The sequence below is a fragment of the Enoplosus armatus genome, chromosome 24 (assembly GCF_043641665.1).
Source record: "Enoplosus armatus isolate fEnoArm2 chromosome 24, fEnoArm2.hap1, whole genome shotgun sequence".
NCBI classification, from domain to species: Eukaryota; Metazoa; Chordata; class Actinopteri; order Centrarchiformes; family Enoplosidae; genus Enoplosus; species Enoplosus armatus.
The window spans coordinates 3,366,223-3,385,873 of NC_092203.1; the positions used below are offsets into that span (position 1 = coordinate 3,366,223).

The window sequence follows — 19,651 nt, forward strand, 5'->3', positions numbered from 1 at the left end:
AGTCTAAAACTTAAGTAAGTTCTGAAGTTCCGTTGTTCAAGAGGTTTTTCATGAGAAGCTGATAAAAGTTTTGCTATGAAGCCTCAAATTAAGTTCACGCTACTTAGGGTAAATTAAGCTAGCTAACAATGGCTGAGTTTGCTAGTGTTAGCCTCCCTGCTAACGTTCTACGCACTTTGTTTTAGGTTTGTCACACGTCCAATAAATATAGCCTACTGTCAATATTATAAAGAGACTATGCTATATTTTAAATTATAATAATATAATAACTTCACTGAATTAACTCACACATGAAAATACCTGTTGTCCCTCCAAGCCTTTCCTTTTTGTATTCAGACAATAAATTCACCAGTTTACCAACATACTGTTTCCCAACACACTTTTGTCTCCTTGACTGTCCTCCAGCCTCCTGTCATTTCTCTCATGAGGAGCCAGAGCTGAATCTCTTTCCAGAATGGAGGTGGCCCACTCTGCCCCGCACGTACTCTCAGAGCCCCTCAGGAGGGGGACTCCTCTGCCTCTGAGCCAGCTGGTGGAGGAGAGCAGGAGCAGAGCCGACGTTCCCAATCACCTACTGGAATCTAGTACATATTAAGCACGACCACTGATACCCTCTGATAGGGTGCATTAATACTGTATTTGTACTGCCAGCAATGATACCAAGTATTTAACCTTACAGTAACAAGCAACATATATACTTTGGCAACCAATCTATGTGTGATAACGGCAGAATATCCAGTTGTTTTGGGTTGGTTAAGCCATCTTGTAACCATCAAACTAGCTGACATTCAAGCCTGCATTCAAACAGTTTTCTGTTATGCAAAAAATCGTATTGCATTTCAGTAATTGTTTTTTTTTTCCCTTATAGAAAGCTATGCCAAACTGAAAAGCAACAGCGTGATCCAAGCAGAGCCCCCAGTGCTTCACTTCAGTGGGCTTGAGCTGGGAAAGGATTACATAAAGATCCTGGTGAGGAAAATACTGCTGAACTTTTTACCATTCATTTTTCACTGTCTCATTCACAGGCTACATTGGACAGCTAATTTACTTATTGTGAGTTATTTTAAAAAGTATTGTTATAGTAGTAAGTCATTCCTTTATGACCACAAGTGCTTGGTGAAAAAGAAAGACCAGACAATAGGTACAGAAAACACAGTATAATACAATACAATGAATACAGGACAAATACACGTTTATGTTAGGATGTACATAGCCTGCCTTGCAACGTGACACACGTAATAGCATGCCCTGTAAATAAGAAGCAGAACCAACACTCTGCTTTGTCTTGGCTCAAGGTGGGCTACATATAAAAGCTGAGCGGCCATGTTGTGTCTACACAGTCTAGCTGTCCTCAGTCTCCTCAGAGAACATTGGCTGATTCATCTGCTGTTCTTTTGATTTGACGAGAGATGTGGGTCACTTGTTTCCTTATGAAGACACTGACAGAGATAGTCCATGTGATGAGGCCTCGGTACTGTAGTGCCATCAGCAAACGTGACGATTACCCTGATATATGGTTGGTGTCCAAGGTTAGATGTTCACCAGGGTCTGCTGTATCATTGTGTCCCTCTCAAGATGTGGTGGATGTTGGATGCATTCACAGTACCTTTTATCATCAGTTTATGAGCATCATATCTACGTGTCTGAAGCACTTGGTGGTTGTGATGTGTGAAAAAACACTTTCGGGCCAAACTTTGGGCACCCACCAAAAGCAAGTTTGTATTAAAAACATTGCAGTGAAGTATTAAAATAATTGTAAAAATCCTACCCCATCATAAATTCCTCTCATTTGGTTTCCATCGAGGATAAATTTGATTTAATTGAATGGGCACTAATTTCACCCCCTATATGCGTGATGAAGCACTGACTGGATGTAAGCAGCAAGAATATGGAGATGGTTTTCTCAAGTGCACATGATTGGATGGAAATGAATTATTCTTTTCTCTCCTCTTCCTCTCCCTCAGAAACTAATCAACATCTCATCTGAAGTAATGAATATTCATATTATCCCCACCCAAACCAAGCACTTCCAAACAACTTACACCAAAAAGGTATTTTTTTTCCCCAATTACAAATTACTGACCTGGATATAATATTACGACTCTACTTGTCCGTTAGCGCAATCGGTGTTGTTTCTGATGATTCAACCTTCTTCCATCTGTTTTCTCTCAAGTATCGACTCATCCCAGGTCTTGCCTACACACTGAGGGTCAGATTCTTTCCCGACGAATGGCGGTACTTCTATGACTGCGTGCGGGTTCACTGCAAGGTTAGGATCCAGCAGCTTGTACACCACTGTGGTCGCTGTCGCTGTGCTGCTGTTTGTTTTACACTTAAATCTATAGGCTCTCAGTGGAAGCTGATGATTCTCAGAGGACTTTACATTGACATTAACAATTACTGGAAAGACACAACTACCCAGTAAAGCTAACTCGTGTAACATACAGTCTCAGCAAACAGTCAAACAACCATGAAGAACAATTCCCAGTTGTTTATCTCTTTTGATGATACGTTCACATGTTTACCGTGAGACCTCTCTTATTTCTGTTCTTCTTCTTTCACCCTTTCCATATCTTGTCTCTCATGTTTTCTCCCTGTCTTTTTCATTCAACCCACCTACACCCGTTCTAAGGGGGAGGAGAACCTGTTAATTCCAGTTCATGCTTACCCTGTCATTGATGACCTGCGCATCCCTCCTCATATCGACCTATCATCCGTACCACTTGGACAAAGGTGTGTGTGTATACCGTACAGCATGTGTGTTGGGATCTTCAATGGGCTGTTTTTTGACCCCCCGTCAAAGAGACAGGCAGGCCCTCGGGTTTGCCTGTCTCTTTGTATTCTTCCATACAACTAGCCATGCTTCCATTCACCCGATGGTGTCAAATCATAAAAGAATAATCTCATGTCTTTTTTTATTCTCCAACCTGTCTCCAGTGTTTGCCATGCTATTCCTCTGAGATGCAGCTGCCCCATTGACTTTGAGTTTCAGGTGTATGTTATTCAGCCCAATGAGGCCTTCTCCATCCACCCCCTTACAGGTATGGCCTAGTGAAATCATTTAAACATCAAAAATGGTGTGCAGCCAACCTTTTCATTGCAGTGATTTTTATTTTTGTCTTAGAGATAACATGCTGCATTATTTTTTACTCCTTACTTAACTGTGATGGGTTACAGGATGTACCTTTAAGGTAAAATGGATGAATGAAGTTGTTTATTCCATTGATAGTTCTCATTTAGCCGACCAGATTAAGAACATAAACCATTGGGAGAGCAGGTGTGCTGCGTTTCCTCAAAACCTTGTGTATTAAACAAGTCACCACAGAACTTGAAGGATGCCTCCAGTTTCCACACATGGACACTAAGCAGTATTCTCAGTCTGGGAAGCATCATAACACATGGCGGAACCAGTACTTGCGATTTGAATTACAGCCACACTCGGTACAAATCTGAAGAGATACAAATGAGTTACTTATTTTGGAACTGCTTTTTATGTTTAGTCTCTTCCTCTCTTTAAACCATGGCCACATTACAACCACTCCAGCTCACAATATAAGACCAGTCGGTCACACAGTGGTAATTCAACATTCTATTGTTTTTTGGGACATAATTAAAAATATAAAAAACACTTTCTTTGCCTGTCAGTCTTTTTTAAGTTCAGTCGTCTCTCATTTGTAACCTCAGATTTTAAGCACTTCGTTCCCAGGCCAGGTGCACCTCATTGAGCAATCAAGATGTAGCACACCTGGGCAGAGCGAGAGAGGACAGAAGAGGAAAAGGGATAGACAGCACAGGGAACACATACTGCCATAACATAGCCATAACATAGTGGATATTCCAATACTTTTTCACAACTTTTTTTTACAACTGAATTGTCAATGTTTAGGATGGTTAAGTCAAGTTTACACTTCTACTACTATCACTTGGAGTGGCTGAGGCTCAAAGGTTCAATATTATGTAGCTATTCCAGTAAGTTTAGCTATCTGTTTCAACCATGTTTATCCAGTAGTTTTAGCTGTTTATAAATGACCTGAAGCTAACTATTTTAATCTTTTATCTATTATGTTTAGCTAACTATTTCAACTGTTTATAAATTACATTTAGCTAACAATTTTAACCTTTTATCCATTACTTTTAGCCAAACATTTCCACTGTTTATCCAGTACTTGTAGCTTACGATTTCAACATTTTTATGAATTACTTTTAGCTAAGTATTTCAATAATTTATGCATTACTTTTAGCAAACTAACTAAACTAAAAGTTCTAACTAGTTTCTACGCACTCTCAGTGGCAATTCGTGGTGTTCAGGTGTTCCAACTGACTTAGTTTTGGGGAATTATGTGTTCTACATTTAGCCAAATGTAGTTGGTATCTTACTACAGAAGTAATCCATGGTGCCCTGGTTGGGAATCACTGACACAGGCAAGCAAAATACATACACTGATACCCATTAATCTCTGTTGTTTTTGCCCTTGCTCTTCCAGGTGTGATACCAGCCAATGGCGAAGTGAAGATCGTTGTGACCTTTCGTCCTTTCCAATATGGGACCTCTCAGGTCACCATCCAGCTGGTCATCTCACAGTTCAACACCAAGCCCTACCTCTGTACCATCACTGGGAGCTCCACCCCTCACCTAGCCCTCAGGTAATTACAGCCATTCAACAATAAAAAAGTACTAACTAGCCAAAAAGACAATGTGACATGTGAATAGAAAATAAATCAGAATCAGAATCAGAAATACTTTATTGATCCCCGGGGGGAAATTGTACAGTACTGGTGCTCCCATTCAAGATTAGAAAGCAGCATAAATTTAGAAATAAGAGTATGTACAAAATATAAAAATAAGAAATAAATATAAATAATAAATATAAAAATATACACATTTACAATAATTAAGTGAAAAATAAAAGTAAAAAATATATACAACAGCAATGTATATGTATGTCTATATATATATATATATATATATATATGAGTGTCAGTGACAGTGACTTGACAGTTTGATGGCCACAGGCAGGAATGATTTCCTGTGGCACTCAGTTGTGCATTTGGGAGGAATGAGTCTCCCGCTGAAGGTGCTCTTTTGCCTGACCTGTACGTCAAGGAGAGGATGTGAGACATTGTCCAAGATGACCCGCAGCTTGGACAGCATCCTCCCCTCTGACACCACTGTCAGAGAGTCCAGCTCCACCCCCCACAACGTCACTGGCCTTGCGGATCAGTTTATTGAGTCTGTTGGAGTCGGCCACCCTCAGCCTGCTGCCCCGGCATGTAACAGCATAGAGGATAGCACTGGCCACAGACTCATAGAACATCCTCAGCATAGTCCGACAGTTGTTGAAGGACCTCAGCCGCCTCAGAAAATAGAGACGGCTCTGGCCTCTCTTGTAGAGGGCATTAGTGTTCTTCGCCCAGTCCAGTTTATTGTCAATGTGAACTCCCAGGTACTTGTAATCCTCTACAATGTACGGACGAGTCTCTCCAGGGTCTTCATGATGTGGGAGGTCAGAGCCATGGGTCTGTAGTCCTTGGAGCCACTGGGACGAGGCAGGACGTCTTCCACAGCACGGGGACCCTCTGAAGACTCAGGCTCATGTTGAATACATGGTGAAGTACTCCACATAGCTGGGGGGCACAGGCTTTAAGCACCCTGGGGTTGACACCATCAGGGCCTGCAGCCTTGCTTGAGTGGAGTCTCATCAGCTGTCTTCTAAAATGGTCCGCAGTGAAGCACACTGTCGAGGTGACCGGTGACGGAGGGGTACCAGCTATATAAAATAGCAAGATTTTAGGTCTTCTTTCTAGATTCATCACTGGCATTAAAGGTGCACAGATAGCACAGATGTCAGTATCTCCACTGACAGTAACGCCAGCTGACCAGGAGCCAGCGGGAATTATTTATTTAAGGGGTGGTGATTTGTTTTTCCTACACAGTGCTCCCACAGTGCTATCTTATCTTACAGTGCTATCTCATCCTCGAACTGTTGTTTGCTCACTCCACATCAAGTTCACACCCCTTCTGTGGTTTTGACAGTAACATAACAACAGTAACATAACAGTGTGAAAATATTTCAAGTTGGACCTTTAATTTAAGTGACATACATAAGCTAGTCTGTTTTTAACCGTCTTAGTTCTTCCCCATGGTGCTCCAGTGCTTCAGTCTTCATGAGCAACGAAGATCCGGATCAGTTGGAGCCTTTCCCTTCTCTTCTTGCTGTCCAGTAATGATAATAGCTCTCAGGTTGTATGTGCAAACTAACTACCAAACTAGGTGGTTCATTTGAGGGTATAAAACATGCACCCAAGTGGATCCAGAGAAAATAGGCTTGCATGCTGATTACAAGTCCCCATTTGTTTTTTCACCCCGTATAAAAACTAATGTTTAATTCTGTTCCCATGAGAAAGAGGGTGCTATCCATCACACAGCAGTAGCTCCATCCCCTGCACTGTCTTGGTGTTATCTCGGCCGAAAGTTAATAATTCATGAAAATAGCTTGGTAGCTGGTGCAGTGATATCAAGATGGATATGCCTCCCGATGGATGTTTAGCATATAAAACATTCTCCCTCTGTTTGTTGTTCCTCGCTGTGGAACCAAATAAACGATGAGATATGTGCAAGTGAAAGATTAAGGAATATATGCTAGAGCCAATGTTTTTCAGCTTGAACCAATGCCCGACACTGGCTTGTTGCGGACATAGATACAGGCTATTCCTAGACTTCTGTGTTGCATTTGCTGTGATCCATCAGTCTAATCAATCTAATAACAGTCTAATACAATAGCCTTGCAATAAATCCTTTAATAAACCTAGTAAATCTTATAATGTTAGGCTCTTGTTGACCCTGTGTCAGAGAAGTGTTGAGTCAACTCTGTGGTAATTTAAGGTTGTGGTTAGTGATGCTGTTTTGAGATGTGTTTTCTGATGTTTTGTCCACCCCCATTTACACATATGAGGCTGACACAGGAAAAAAATGTGACAGCTGGAAAAATGTAAAGATAATGAAAATTCATTATCTGGCTTCTGACCTCATTGCTCAGCTTCCCTGCTGCCCCCACACCCTCCAAGTCCCTCGCTGTCTACATGTCATTATATAAACACCCAATTTAGAGCCGTTCTTGCTCTGCCATGAGAACTGATCCTGGAAGGATTTCAGAAGTGAACCTGGACCTCATAACAGAAATGAACCAATTACTGTGCCCGCCACCGCCTCCCCTCTGTGTCACTTTCCCATTCACTGTGTTTGTTCATTTAGATTTTTCCACTAGTATCGACTTTGCAACCTCAAATTAATTTCAAAAAAGTTGCAACTAATAAATGTTGCAGTCAAATTAGTATTATATACAGATTAATCTATGTGCATAATCCTGTCATTACTATAGCAAATCTTACATCAGGTGTACTTTTATTTTATTTCTGCATGATAGTGATCTGGAGAGAAAGTCAGGTCACGCAGTGCCTGCAGAATACAAGGGACCAGCACCTGCCACTCAAGTGCCTCCACGAAGTAAAACCAAATACAGGTCAACCAAGGAGGCGGACAAATCAAAGGTAGTGTGTGTATGTATCTATCTTCTAGCCTAATTTTAAATGCACTAAAATAGTAGTTGGTGGGTGCTCCATCAAAAGGGTTAATGACTTCATTATTATGCTGAAAATAGTTATGAGACGCTCTTGCTCCTTCATGAAAAATGTAAAGGTCTTTATGTAAGTACAATGTAAGATGTGCTTATTAGTCTGTTACCTCAATTAATTCATTTTCATTTTTCTGATTAAGGAGACAAGAGAAGAAAGAACCTAATTTTCAACAACAGTTCTTTTTGATTGTATGCAGCTTTCCCCCTCCTCTAATCTCATTTGGGAACATTTTTCCACATTTGTCTTTGTTTTGGTATCAGCTATCAAATAATTGATTCTTTGTTCGAGAAAAACAGTCCGTTCCTCCGCATTACCACTATACTGTAGTATAGTGTATCTTGCAGTGGTATCCTGTTCTCCTTCATTTACTTATTTCTTTACCTGTCCTCTAGACACTGAGAGATCAGGCCAGTGTTAAGCCTGGACTGAAGCCTCTGGTAGATATGTGTACCCCTGCAGGGGTGGCAAAGATGCTGATCAAAGACACCAATAAACTCTGCTCCAGAGACCTGAGGGAAGGTAGATGCCACTCAATGACTCATTTAGTTGTCCTGTTATATTCTCCTCTTGCACAGTATCTTTTCCAACTTGTTGCCATGAAGTCAATTGCATTTCAGATTGTATATACTGTATGTCTCATATCTATTATTTCACTTCAGCCATATCCTGTGGCAGCATGTCTGGTCTGCAAAACAGACAGATGAAGGAGGCCCTCTTCATAAAGAAGGTTCAACAAAACGTGAAGGAGGAGCAAGCCAACCACCTCAGATGGTAAATCAAACTAAAATCAAATCAAATTTCAGTTTAAATCCCTGTGAATGTTGTGGTTGAATGTATATCCTTATGCGCTAACTAACTAATGTTAAAAATTCAACCATGAAGCTAATTACCATTCTGTTAAGAGGGAACTTACAAGTAAATTAAAGAAGATGTTTCTATTATAATATGTGTGTTTTCATAAAAATCTTTGAGTTGGCTTATATTGTCACATATATTGTTTTTTTTAGTATATTGTTTCTTTTCAAGATGACAACTTAATAAAAAAAAAAAAAATAAATCATTCAGGCAAGTTCATCTTGGTAAGGACCCCCTGTCGGAGCACACCAGGAGGCAGATAGCGGAGGAGAGAGAGATTGCACTACATGAATACATGGTAAGATTTTTCATTCAATGTGGACAATGATATGCTTACAACAATTAGGTTTACAGAACACTTTAATGTGTAGCAGGGGACAGTGTGGCTTTTCATGTGAGGCGGTTGAGTTTGTTTTCCTATTTCATTCAACATGACATTTACTGGATGTGTTGGTAGCTAATCACTACTGCTACTTATGCACCACGTGCATACCGATGTCGTAACCTGATTCAGTTGTTGCATTATTAGATCCAGGCTAATTTTCATCCTGTAAAAAAATCTTGCTGCCTCTGTGATTGATTTTATTGAGAGGCACAGAGGAAATGCACAGACTCAGCCAAAGTAACATCAGTTTTTAAATATGTGTGTGTGTGTGTGTGTGTGTGTGTGTATGTTTGAGTTTCCTCAGAAAAGTTATTTGAATAGTTGACAGAAATCTCACGGACACTTAACAGCACTTCCTCTCCCATCTCTTCTCCACCTGCACTGTTTATAATACACACACACACACACACACACACACACACACACACACACACACACACACACACACTCTTCATTTACAGCCTCATGTCACCAAACATTTTATTTTATGGTAGGACAAGCTATTATCTTCTTTTGTAGGTCCTCTTTGGAATCTTTACTGCAGGCCAGAACTTAAATAACTTAAATAAACTGCCCTCCTCTGTTTGCATCACAGTGATGCATTACAGCTTTGTGACATTATCTTTTCATCACCCAGACTACTTTTTATTTTTTTGGGTCAAAACCATTGTCAAATTGTTTTGTGATACCTTGATATGTCATTCCTATAAACACACGAGACCGTGCTCCACAGGATTTGTAGTCATGGTTGCTATTGTTTCACAGAATTAAGACATACCCCATCAAGCTTATTTCATCCTGTGACAAAGAGAACATTGCCTCCTCAGCCAAAGGATTTCATGGCGTCCTTACTGTGGAGGTTATACATGTTGGAATTGTTTTTTTCCCATTTGCCTTGCACCATCTGCCACTGCCAGAACTCTGAAGGGTTTAGCAGAAATAGAAAGAACAGCACCTACTTTTCACTTTTATGCCATATACCAATCTCCCTTTGGACTGTAACATTTTTTATCAGATTCCTTGCCAATTCTGACTGTGTGACACATTATAAAATGCTGTGCATTCGGAAGAAATTTAACACCCTGTATGATAAAAAAGAAGCAACACGACAATAAGGCTCTGGTGGCAGAGGTTACCTGTTATTTGATAGTGAACTACCTCTTGTCAAACTAAAAAAGGAAACGTTTGACAGTTGCTTTAGGAATTGTCTGCCTGTTGGTCGGTCCACCACTTTGGTCTGGACTAAAATATCTCAGTAGCTATTGCATGGAATAATATGACATTCAATGTGTTTATGACTAAATACCTGCAAAACTAGCCTTAGCTGTACTTTTGCATTACAAATAATGTGTACATTACAGACCTTCATCTGATTTTGTCATAGGTAAAAAGGGGAGATGTAAGGCACGAGGACGACTTCGCTGCTGGACAACCTAAACTTTCCTCTAGACGAGTGCTTTGTGAAGCAGGACAGGTAAACTTCCACTGCGAGTGTTTACTAATTTCCCAGTTAAACTCAGAACTTTCACATTTCACGCTGCTTGCCTTTCTGGTGAAGTGAAACGCTACAACTTCCCTGGTTTATTTTAAGTTGAACATATTTGCCCCATGGGGGCGGGTTACTAAACCAACCCTTCTTTCATTATGTGTCACACTCAATATTTCTCTACATGAAAATCTGAAACTAATATACCATGGCTGCAAAATCACAGTTCGCACAATGTTCAGTTAATGCTTAATAGATCCATATTTTGTCTTGGTTAATGTATGGATAAGTCATAAAACATCTAGATGATACATTCTCTTCTATTCTTTGTGGCTGAGGCGTTTCGGGAAAGCTCTCTGGCTCTCAGTGGTCTTAGATTAAATGAATCAGCCCCTGCTGCAATTTAATTCAATCTAACATCTATAACTATCCTACTATCTTATGTAATTTAAATACTCCAAGCTCCGAGACCTCATGAAATTTCACTTTATGGTCCTTTTTATGTGCACTCAATGTAACGATGCCAAATGAGCAACAGCAATAAATGTCTTTCGAACCTCTTCTAGGCCCACAAGGGAGCCCCATCCTTCCAGTTTTACTCCAGCTTTCAGTGGGAGCTGAGACAAAGAGCCCTCAGACTGTTCCAGCAGGCAGCACGCAAGGTACACACATCCAAGTGATGTAAAGTCACTGAGGTACATGTGCAAATGCACACATGCACGAGCATTTCCTTAGATGCACAAACACATCACACACTTCCCTCTTCCCTCAGGAGAGGGCTAGTGTCCCTGCGGCCCTTTAGTTCAGCCATTTGTAAATTCCTCACTCTAAATGTATAATATTGTATACAGTACAGTGGATTTTCCTGGGTACAGTAAAAGCAGAGTAATCTGACATGGCATTTTAAAGCCACAGGAAGAGCATGCTTCTCTTTTTCCTCGTGGCAAGTAAAATAAAGGTCATTCTTTCTGTTGGAAAAGTTCAAATTTTGTCACTTTTATTATGGCATAACGGGAAGTTGGGGATATATGAGAAAGATAGAATTGTGTTACAGGAAAATGGTAAATATCAGTCAAAATGGATTTCTAAAGTTAACAATATCAATCTAGAATACATCAAATTTCAGATTAATCTCAGGCTGAAGAATATGGATCTTCAGGATGATGTTTATAATAACCCTCAGTGTAATAACTACAGGTCGTTTTGCTAGCCCTGTGCACTGAACTGATCTGTCCTAATTAGATGTGGTTATCATATCGTCCCAAGATCATGTACTTTGTGTTTGATGGAAGATGAAGGCAACGAGTATCATTATATATTAGGTTGTCCTGGCTTTGATGATGTGAGAAACAGATAAATTAAATGCTATTATTGTTATTGCAACCTTAGGAGTATCAAAAAGCGAACTAATCTCACTAAGTATGTTAATATAATAATCTGTAGTAACTATTGAATATTTGCCACAGTGTGCTTGTTTGCTCCTCTGAGATTAGAAGCGGTGGATGTGAATGACCAGTAATTTGGTTAAAGCAGGAACATCCTGTACTCTTCTGTCCCTTCCAGGTAGTAATCCGATGTCGCATGAACCGGAGACTGACCTGCTTGAAGAAACTGTCAGACAGTGTGAAGAACTTGCCCTCGGCAAAGAAAGGTTTTGATCATCCTATGATGTCCTCATTCAGAAGTAATCTCATTATGCCGTGTCAGTAAAGCATGCTTAATTGAATTTATTCCTAGAGGTAAAATTGAAATGAAATCCCCTCTGGTTATTATGAAGTTCTTAGAGCATACATGCATGCCTCAGGGGCTGGGCTATTTATGGTGCTGCGTGCCAAGTTGTTTCTCACTGACCCTCACAAATAATGATCTGTAGAAATGAAACTTCTTTTCATTTATTAATCGTCTCACTTTTTCCAGTTGAAGAGGAGACAACTTGTGATCTGAAGATCCCTCCCGACAGAGTCTTTCCATTTGCTTTCCCCACTTTCTCTGATGAAGATGACCCGCTGGTGAGTACATTACATAACTGACAGCACCAAGCTGTTAAAATATATCTAAATATACCGACCCATCAATGTCAAAAAATTTAATCAGCTGCCTGTCAACGAAATAGTTTAACCTCTTCTTTGCAAAGCAGTGTTGTTAAAGCCTATTAAAATGCAACTATCTAAATGCCGGCTGACATATGGAAGATGAGAAACCACTGAAAAGTGAGTGCTGGCTATTGTCCTGCACATGGAACAATTTCCATTCATTACTTCCCTTGAAAGACATCTTTGATCTAACTGTGGAATCAAAGAGGAAGCTCGGTTTCCCGCAATTTGATTAAATCTTCTATTTTCCTGATGCCCTGCAGAGAAGAGGCCTCCGTGTTCAATTGAACAAATAATACCATTTGTCTCCTTGATATTTCTAGGCTCACGGTGATTTGGTCCCGGTGCCCGTGGATCCTATTGATGTGACTGTGACGACATGTATTCCTTTCTTCAAGCTTCAAGTAGGTGTTTACTGCAGCACCTGGTCATCTGACCATCTCGCTTATAAATCAACAGATATGTACCTAGCGGGGGGGTGTAATTAAGTACATTTACTCAAGTATAGCTCTTAAGTGAAGATTAAACAATGTTCTGATACACAAATTTGTAGTCATATTTCTCTAATCGTCTCACGACCCCCCAGATTTATCCTGTGCTCCCTTGGAGGGGCCTGACCTCTATTCATTCATACTTACTTGATTACACATTTCATACTTTGATCCTGTGACCTCCGTATTTGAATGTCTATATGAAATGAATGCAATATTGTTTTATCTTAAAAGAGACTGAGAAGAAGTCCTGTGGCTTCACGAAAGGATATACTAAAAACCTTGTTCAAGCTATTTACTACATATGGTACCATAGAACAGAATTGTATTAATGGAGCTCATCTCTGTTGATGGCAATCTATAAGTAATTTCTCTATCTGGTTCTATGCTCTGTTGCTATTATAACCATATTATTTGTTATTGTTTTATCACTCTAGGTTCCTCAGCACTATAAGCTTATGGGCTATCGGCCCGTGTCAGCCTGGGAGGCATTTGACTCTTATATCCCCACTACTTTGGCCAGACCACTTCGCACCGGAGCTCCGGTAACGTCTATATTTAGTTTATTTCTTCACTTGTTCTTTGGTTACTCTTTCAAATTTCTCTCACTGTGTTGCTGTCACTCTTTAGGACGAGCTGGTGCCCAATGAGGTCGGAGCCCAATGTCCCACAACAGTGGATCCCAAAGAGTGGGAGGGACAGCAGCATGAACACGAAGAGGAGGATGTGGAAGCAAAGGAGGCTGCCAGTCTCACCTTCAGCGCCCCTGAAGCTCTACTCAGACCTTTTCCAGCAAACCCACTCAGAATCTTTGTAAGGCTGCCATTTATCATAATTAAGTCTGAAATAATGTTTAGTGTTTTTCCCTGCATATCAGTATTACTGATAGTCAGTATATTTAAACTACTATTCTTTCTGTGTTTGTCTCATTGTATGCATTAGAACCCAGCTCCAGGCCTGCAGACTTACAAACCGACCCCTAGATACCTGGAGAGTGACCTGGAGTTCCACCTCTGCCCTCTGCCCAGGTAACAACAACACATTAGTAAATAAATGTTGATGGTAATATACTGTAAATCCTGCTATAGATACTTAGAAAGAAAGTGCTTTCCGTGTGCAGGTATACAAAGCCTGGCATGAGGACACAAACCCCACACACTGAGAGGAAGCTTCTGGACCGCAAGGTACTTTCTTTTCAGATACTTGGCATTTTTTGAGTTTCTGTGGAATGCTTTTAGTCTTAGCCTAAAAGCAGTTGAACTTCATTATTTTTGGGTAAACATACAGTACATAGAGGCATTTAGTTGCTGGACTGAAGGGTATAATATTTCAAACAGGCATTTTTGAAATACTCCTGTTGTTTGGTCTGATGCAGATGTGACTTCTCTTTTCTTGACCAACAACAGGAAGTGATCACAGGTCTCATGACGTGGAAGAATTTTGATGTGACCACCTTGAACTGTCTGTCCAGCCAACCTGCTCTCACCAGTGACTGTGCCCTGCGCAGGTAGGTCAGAATTATCACCGTGTACAAGCTCAAGTTGTGCTTATTTCTCCTCTAATTCACTGAACAAGGCAATAAGAATGCCTTCACACTGACAGCAGCCACAGAGGGCACATTCACCCAAAGGTTCCCATGCAGAACCACAGAGACGCTCCAACTGGAGCATTGTGGGATCTAACAGTACTAGTGCATGTTTATACGACTTGTTTACAGAATCCACGGTCCTTATCTTTCCAGTCCTTGGTGGAATTTGAACTTATCCCTGTGGTTGCAAGACAGCTTTATTATAGCTTCTCCAGCTTTAAACATGGTCAGAAGTAGCATTTTCATACAATATAGAATGACAAGTGACCATCTCACTGGTGGGTCATATCAATGACTGATAATCATTTCCTGACTGGTTCTGAAGCAATATATTGTGTAGCAGTCATTTTCCAAACACATCCAATCAATGAATAATGGACCCTGTGCCTCTTCATCTAAAGCTGTTCATCTGTAGATGTACTGAGATCCTTGCCAGTTACATTAGAAAGGTTTAACGTGTAATAGATATTTATCCTCTCGACACCCCGTGTCAAATTGCCGTGACACAGTGTAGCTTGTGATTCCATTAATTATCTCTCTTACAGAAATGTGACTTCTCGCAGTCTAAAATAAATGTGTAATAGCGGTGTCCACACAACTTCCAGCACCTGCCAGGTTGCATGATGTCAAATTGTCTGCGTGGTTGTGCAGTATTTTGCACTTACAGCAGTTATCATTTGTGATTTCAAATATTGGTTCTGATTTCCTTTTAGTTTTTGTGAAATCAACAGCTTTCATTTATATCCTATTAGGAAAAAGATATGACTGCTGTCTAGTTGGTGTGTTCTTCTTGTAATTCGTCAGTACTGCTTGTGTAAAAAAAACTTTTTTTTTTAAAGTTTTACATTTCTGAAAGCAATCTTGAGTGTGGAGATTAGTTTTCTCCCTCAGGATTTAGAGCTTCTGGTTTCATCAAAACACTGGCCAAGATACACATTTTCACTCGATTGCAATGCAAATGACCACATAGTAATTCTGGAATGAAGTGTGTGTGTGTGTGTGTGTGTGTGTGTGTGTGCAGTGATCTGCCTTGGTTCCAGTTTGTTTTACTTACTTTCATTTTACAACCTAGTGTTATATCATGTGGATGGATACGTCTCTTTGTTCCTGTAGTACTATTGTATACCTCAAGTGAAATACTTTGTGTGTGCAGAATCTAGGTCACATGGAGGCAAAGCGTACTGTCTCCGCTCACACTGTGAAATAATGATTTATTCAGTCTTTAGCCTAAATGGACAGTGAATAAATTATGGTATTTTGATGTAGGGTATTAGTGAACACAGCATGGGGCTGTCCCATGTGGTGCTGCTTCTCTACGCACCCTGTCACAACGAATACCACTCAGGTGTGCAGAACACTGACCCTTTTCAAGGAAATAATCTCATGTACGTTGTCATTTGTCTTGCGTGATATAAATTTGCAGAGAGTTGCAGAGCTAACAAGGCAATGTTCCCTGTGAGATCTGAAACAATTTCAAGTCCTTATTTGACAAGTTGCCCGAGTAATTTGGGCAGCCACTGTTCACATGATGTACTCGTGAATGCGTGGGTTTGATTCTGACTCTGCTTCAACCCGTTCTCCTCACCTTTCTGTCTACTTCCCGTTTTCTCCTCACCTTCCCTATGTTACATAATCCGATGCCTGGCAAGGCAAAGTATTCTCTTTATGCTTGTCAGCACTGATCTGCATGATAACTGTAGATATATTCTTCTTTTTTTCATGCAAGATATGACTTTCCCTCCCAGCCTCCATGCTCAGTCTTACTCATTTTCTATCACTGCCTCACTGGTTACATTCAGTCACTCCGGTTATCTTACCAAGAAACTTTAAAACCGTAACTCTATGTGTACAGAGTCTACTTGCTTTACAGTTATACTGTGAACCACACAGACTCCTATAACTGCAGTTGAGTTTGATTAAAATGCTTATTTTTGATTAAGTAATTATCACCTGTATCTGGAGTTTCCTTGGCTTTATGGAGCTTTATAACGAGTTTCAGCTCCTTGTTTAGCTGTCTGTCTCGCAACTTTACTGTTTTGGTTCACTCTCGCCGCTGTACACTACCTACCAACTGTACACTACCTACCAATCTCCTAACAGCAGAAAGACATAGTTAGCTAGACTAGCTGGTGAACATAGGAGCATTTAGCAGCTAAAGAGCCAGATATTTCCACGTTTCCATATCTAAACAGTGAAGATATGTCAATGTTCAAAACTTGTTTCTGATTCCCCGTAGTGGCCAAAGACACCAATAACTGCCAGGTATAACTTGCGTAGCTAACTAGCAGCTAGCTGACAACATACATTATCTTGCTAATATATGATCTGTTTAGATTGAGGACTGAGGGAGGTAAAAGAGGTGGTAGACTTATCCATATAGTCTAGGTCGTGGCACTGTGTTCCCATGCCTCCTCCATTATGCAGTTTTCTGTTCAGAGCCTAGAACAGGGCTGCCTCCTAAAGCAAACGTGGGGCTTGTCTGCGTATTAATTCCATTTTGCCCGTAAGTAACTTTCGCTCTGAGTACTTTTTATCATTCCGGTTCAAACTGAGATTTCAAACAACCCTAAGCAGTCCTTTCATCTAAGTAAGATGGAGTAGATATCTGACCATTATCTCGATTCGGTAACGTGTGGTCTGGCTCTTCTGGGGGAAAAGCAGTGTGTGTGTTCTCCTATATAGGTCTGTCGACTACAGCACAGATATACTTCCACTCACAGCACCTCCTCCTCTTCCTCTCACTGGCCTTCCTGATGATCTGCCACCACTAATGGACAAACCGTAAGCACATACAACATTGACATCTATTGATCTTCTTGAAAGCTTTTTTACTGTCAGGCTTCAAGCTCAGATTGTGTCTGTTTGTCTGTGTGCAGGTGTGAAGGCTCAGAAGTCCAACTCACACCAGAGATGATCAGAGCCGAGTTCCTGTCTGGGGAAGCTCTGGTCTCGAATAGAAACCTCACCAGAGGAACGACAGCCAGGTGAGTAGAGATGCAAGAGAGTTTTTAGGCACAATGAATGCTTATTTACAGGAAGGAAGCACTTCCCATGCAATAAATGGGATGAATGTTCAAGTATATTCATATACACACACACGCACACAGATGGTGCTTTTTTGAATGGGCTATAAACATGTTGTATGAGGGGAAGTCCTCAGGATAAACCAAACATGAAGTTAATGAATGTGCAAATCATGCACCTGGAGTTCCTTCCAACAAAAGCTTCCTGGGAGCTGGAACACACTGCATGAAGCTACTTTTTCATAGCAGTGAAGCAGAAAAAAAGATCTAACTTGTTTTTAACTAACTTTGAACATTAATCAAGATTATGTTGTTGGTTGAGGTTTGAGCAAAGACTCATAACTGAGGATATACTGGATATGTATCACCTTATATGTAAGCTTATCACATAAATTCATCATGTACAGAACATGCTATTATCATACTAGTATGTGTTGCTGTTATACTGATGTAATTCGATGTAACTGCTGGATACTGTAACAGTTACTCATTACATGATTGAAAATCTCCCTGCAAATAGGTCTTTCTTGTAATGTGTTTTAGGACATTGTTTGTTGTATGTTTTCAACTCTTTCAGAGAGACATTTTATAATATTTTGACAAATTATGACATGGCACGTGGCAAGGACTACTTTATTAGACCTTAAATTAATAGTGGTTTGGAAGCCTTATGGTGATTGCTGCATCAGGGCGCTAGTTTACCCATCAGTCCTTTGAAACAGCTTTAATTCCTCAGCTCTTCCATCCGTAATGTTAAATTGCTCTGTCGCAGGCAGCAGAAGGAGCTTCAGATGGAGGCGATCTACAGGTCTGAGTTCAATCAGATGGGGAAAAGAGTGATGACCAGACTGAAGCAACTTGGAGTCACTGACAGAACTTCTCCTTCACCAGGAGCCGACTGTGAATACACGCACACTTCCAGAAACACACGAAAACCTCCAAAATAGGCTCTGTGCACATATACACACTCATGCATGAATAAACACCATTGCAGGGCTACAACTAAGCATTATACCCATCCTACTCGCCCATACGAGACTCTGCATTGTCTGCCCTGCCACTTGTGCAAAATAAAACCTGGTTACTTCCACGCCCACTCATAAGCCTCCCTCCCACCCACTTAAAATTGCCACTAAGCTCCCCTCCTATGGTCTCTTACAAAGCCTTGAAATTCGTTCTCCCTCCACCCACACACATCCATATATAAGCACAGCTACAGTATATTCTAACAAGCTACATCACATTACTGACAACTGCATTCAGTTAAAGATGATAATTCTGCATTCGTGTACTGTACTTTATGGTGTCGTTGTCAGTGAGCAACACACAGCGCTTATTACTATTAAACTGTGTTATGTTGCATATAACTGTGTCATACTTGATCTTTGGTGACAGCTGAAGGTGATTGACCCTTTTCAATGCTTTCCACTGGTGTGACAGGGAGCCTTGATTGCTGATTTACAGATTTCCAGGTCAAAAAAGTAACACTAGCTCTCCACATTGATTAGCATCCAATCTCCAATTTGTGTAACTGCCCGCTGATTTGTAGCCGCCCGAGGAGTGGGTATTACTTCCACATTTATTTGAAAACATCAATTCAACATTTACAAGTTTGTATTTATGTGGTTGTAAAAAGGAAAGCTTCTTAGGTCAGAATTTAATTTTCTAAAAGAGCTGACACCCTGTGAACTCATTGGGACGGAGTCCAGTACAGCAATGTGTCTGCTCTCACCCCTAGAGGGAGCTCCAGCTCTGTGAGTTTTACAATTAGAGGAGGTTTCCTCATTTATTTGTCCTTCAGTGAGTGTGTGTGTACTCACCTAATGGCATTGTGCTTCAGAAAAATACAGTAAAAGGACAGTGCTGATTTGACACAAACACACACACACACACACATGCGCACAGTTTCTATAAAAAACGTTACATCCATTAGACATGGGGTTGGACCCACACAGTAATACTAAAGCCTATAGCCATACTGCTTCACCGTCAGAATACATTGAGGTGACAGTAGAGGGTGGGCTCAGAGCTCCTGCTTTCACTGCAGCTTAAAAAAGAGACATTCCACTGAGCTCATGTAATTACATTTTTGCAA

General features: G+C 40.6%; 1 protein-coding gene across 1 annotated transcript; it reads left to right on the forward strand.

Moving 5' to 3' along the window:
- The first annotated feature begins 454 nt into the window (after positions 1–454).
- Positions 455–18,503, forward strand: cfap221 (cilia and flagella associated protein 221). The gene is made up of 24 exons (XM_070930946.1): positions 455–584; positions 869–969; positions 1,965–2,051; positions 2,174–2,269; positions 2,633–2,733; positions 2,938–3,041; positions 4,485–4,644; positions 7,425–7,548; positions 8,028–8,154; positions 8,295–8,406; positions 8,701–8,788; positions 10,260–10,349; positions 10,928–11,023; positions 11,925–12,012; positions 12,285–12,370; positions 12,778–12,858; positions 13,383–13,490; positions 13,576–13,758; positions 13,888–13,973; positions 14,066–14,129; positions 14,352–14,452; positions 17,216–17,314; positions 17,410–17,517; positions 18,329–18,503. The coding sequence occupies exons 1-24, from the start codon at positions 455–457 to the stop codon at positions 18,501–18,503; spliced, it is 2,595 nt and encodes an 864-aa protein (XP_070787047.1).
- The last annotated feature ends 1,148 nt before the right edge of the window (positions 18,504–19,651 follow it).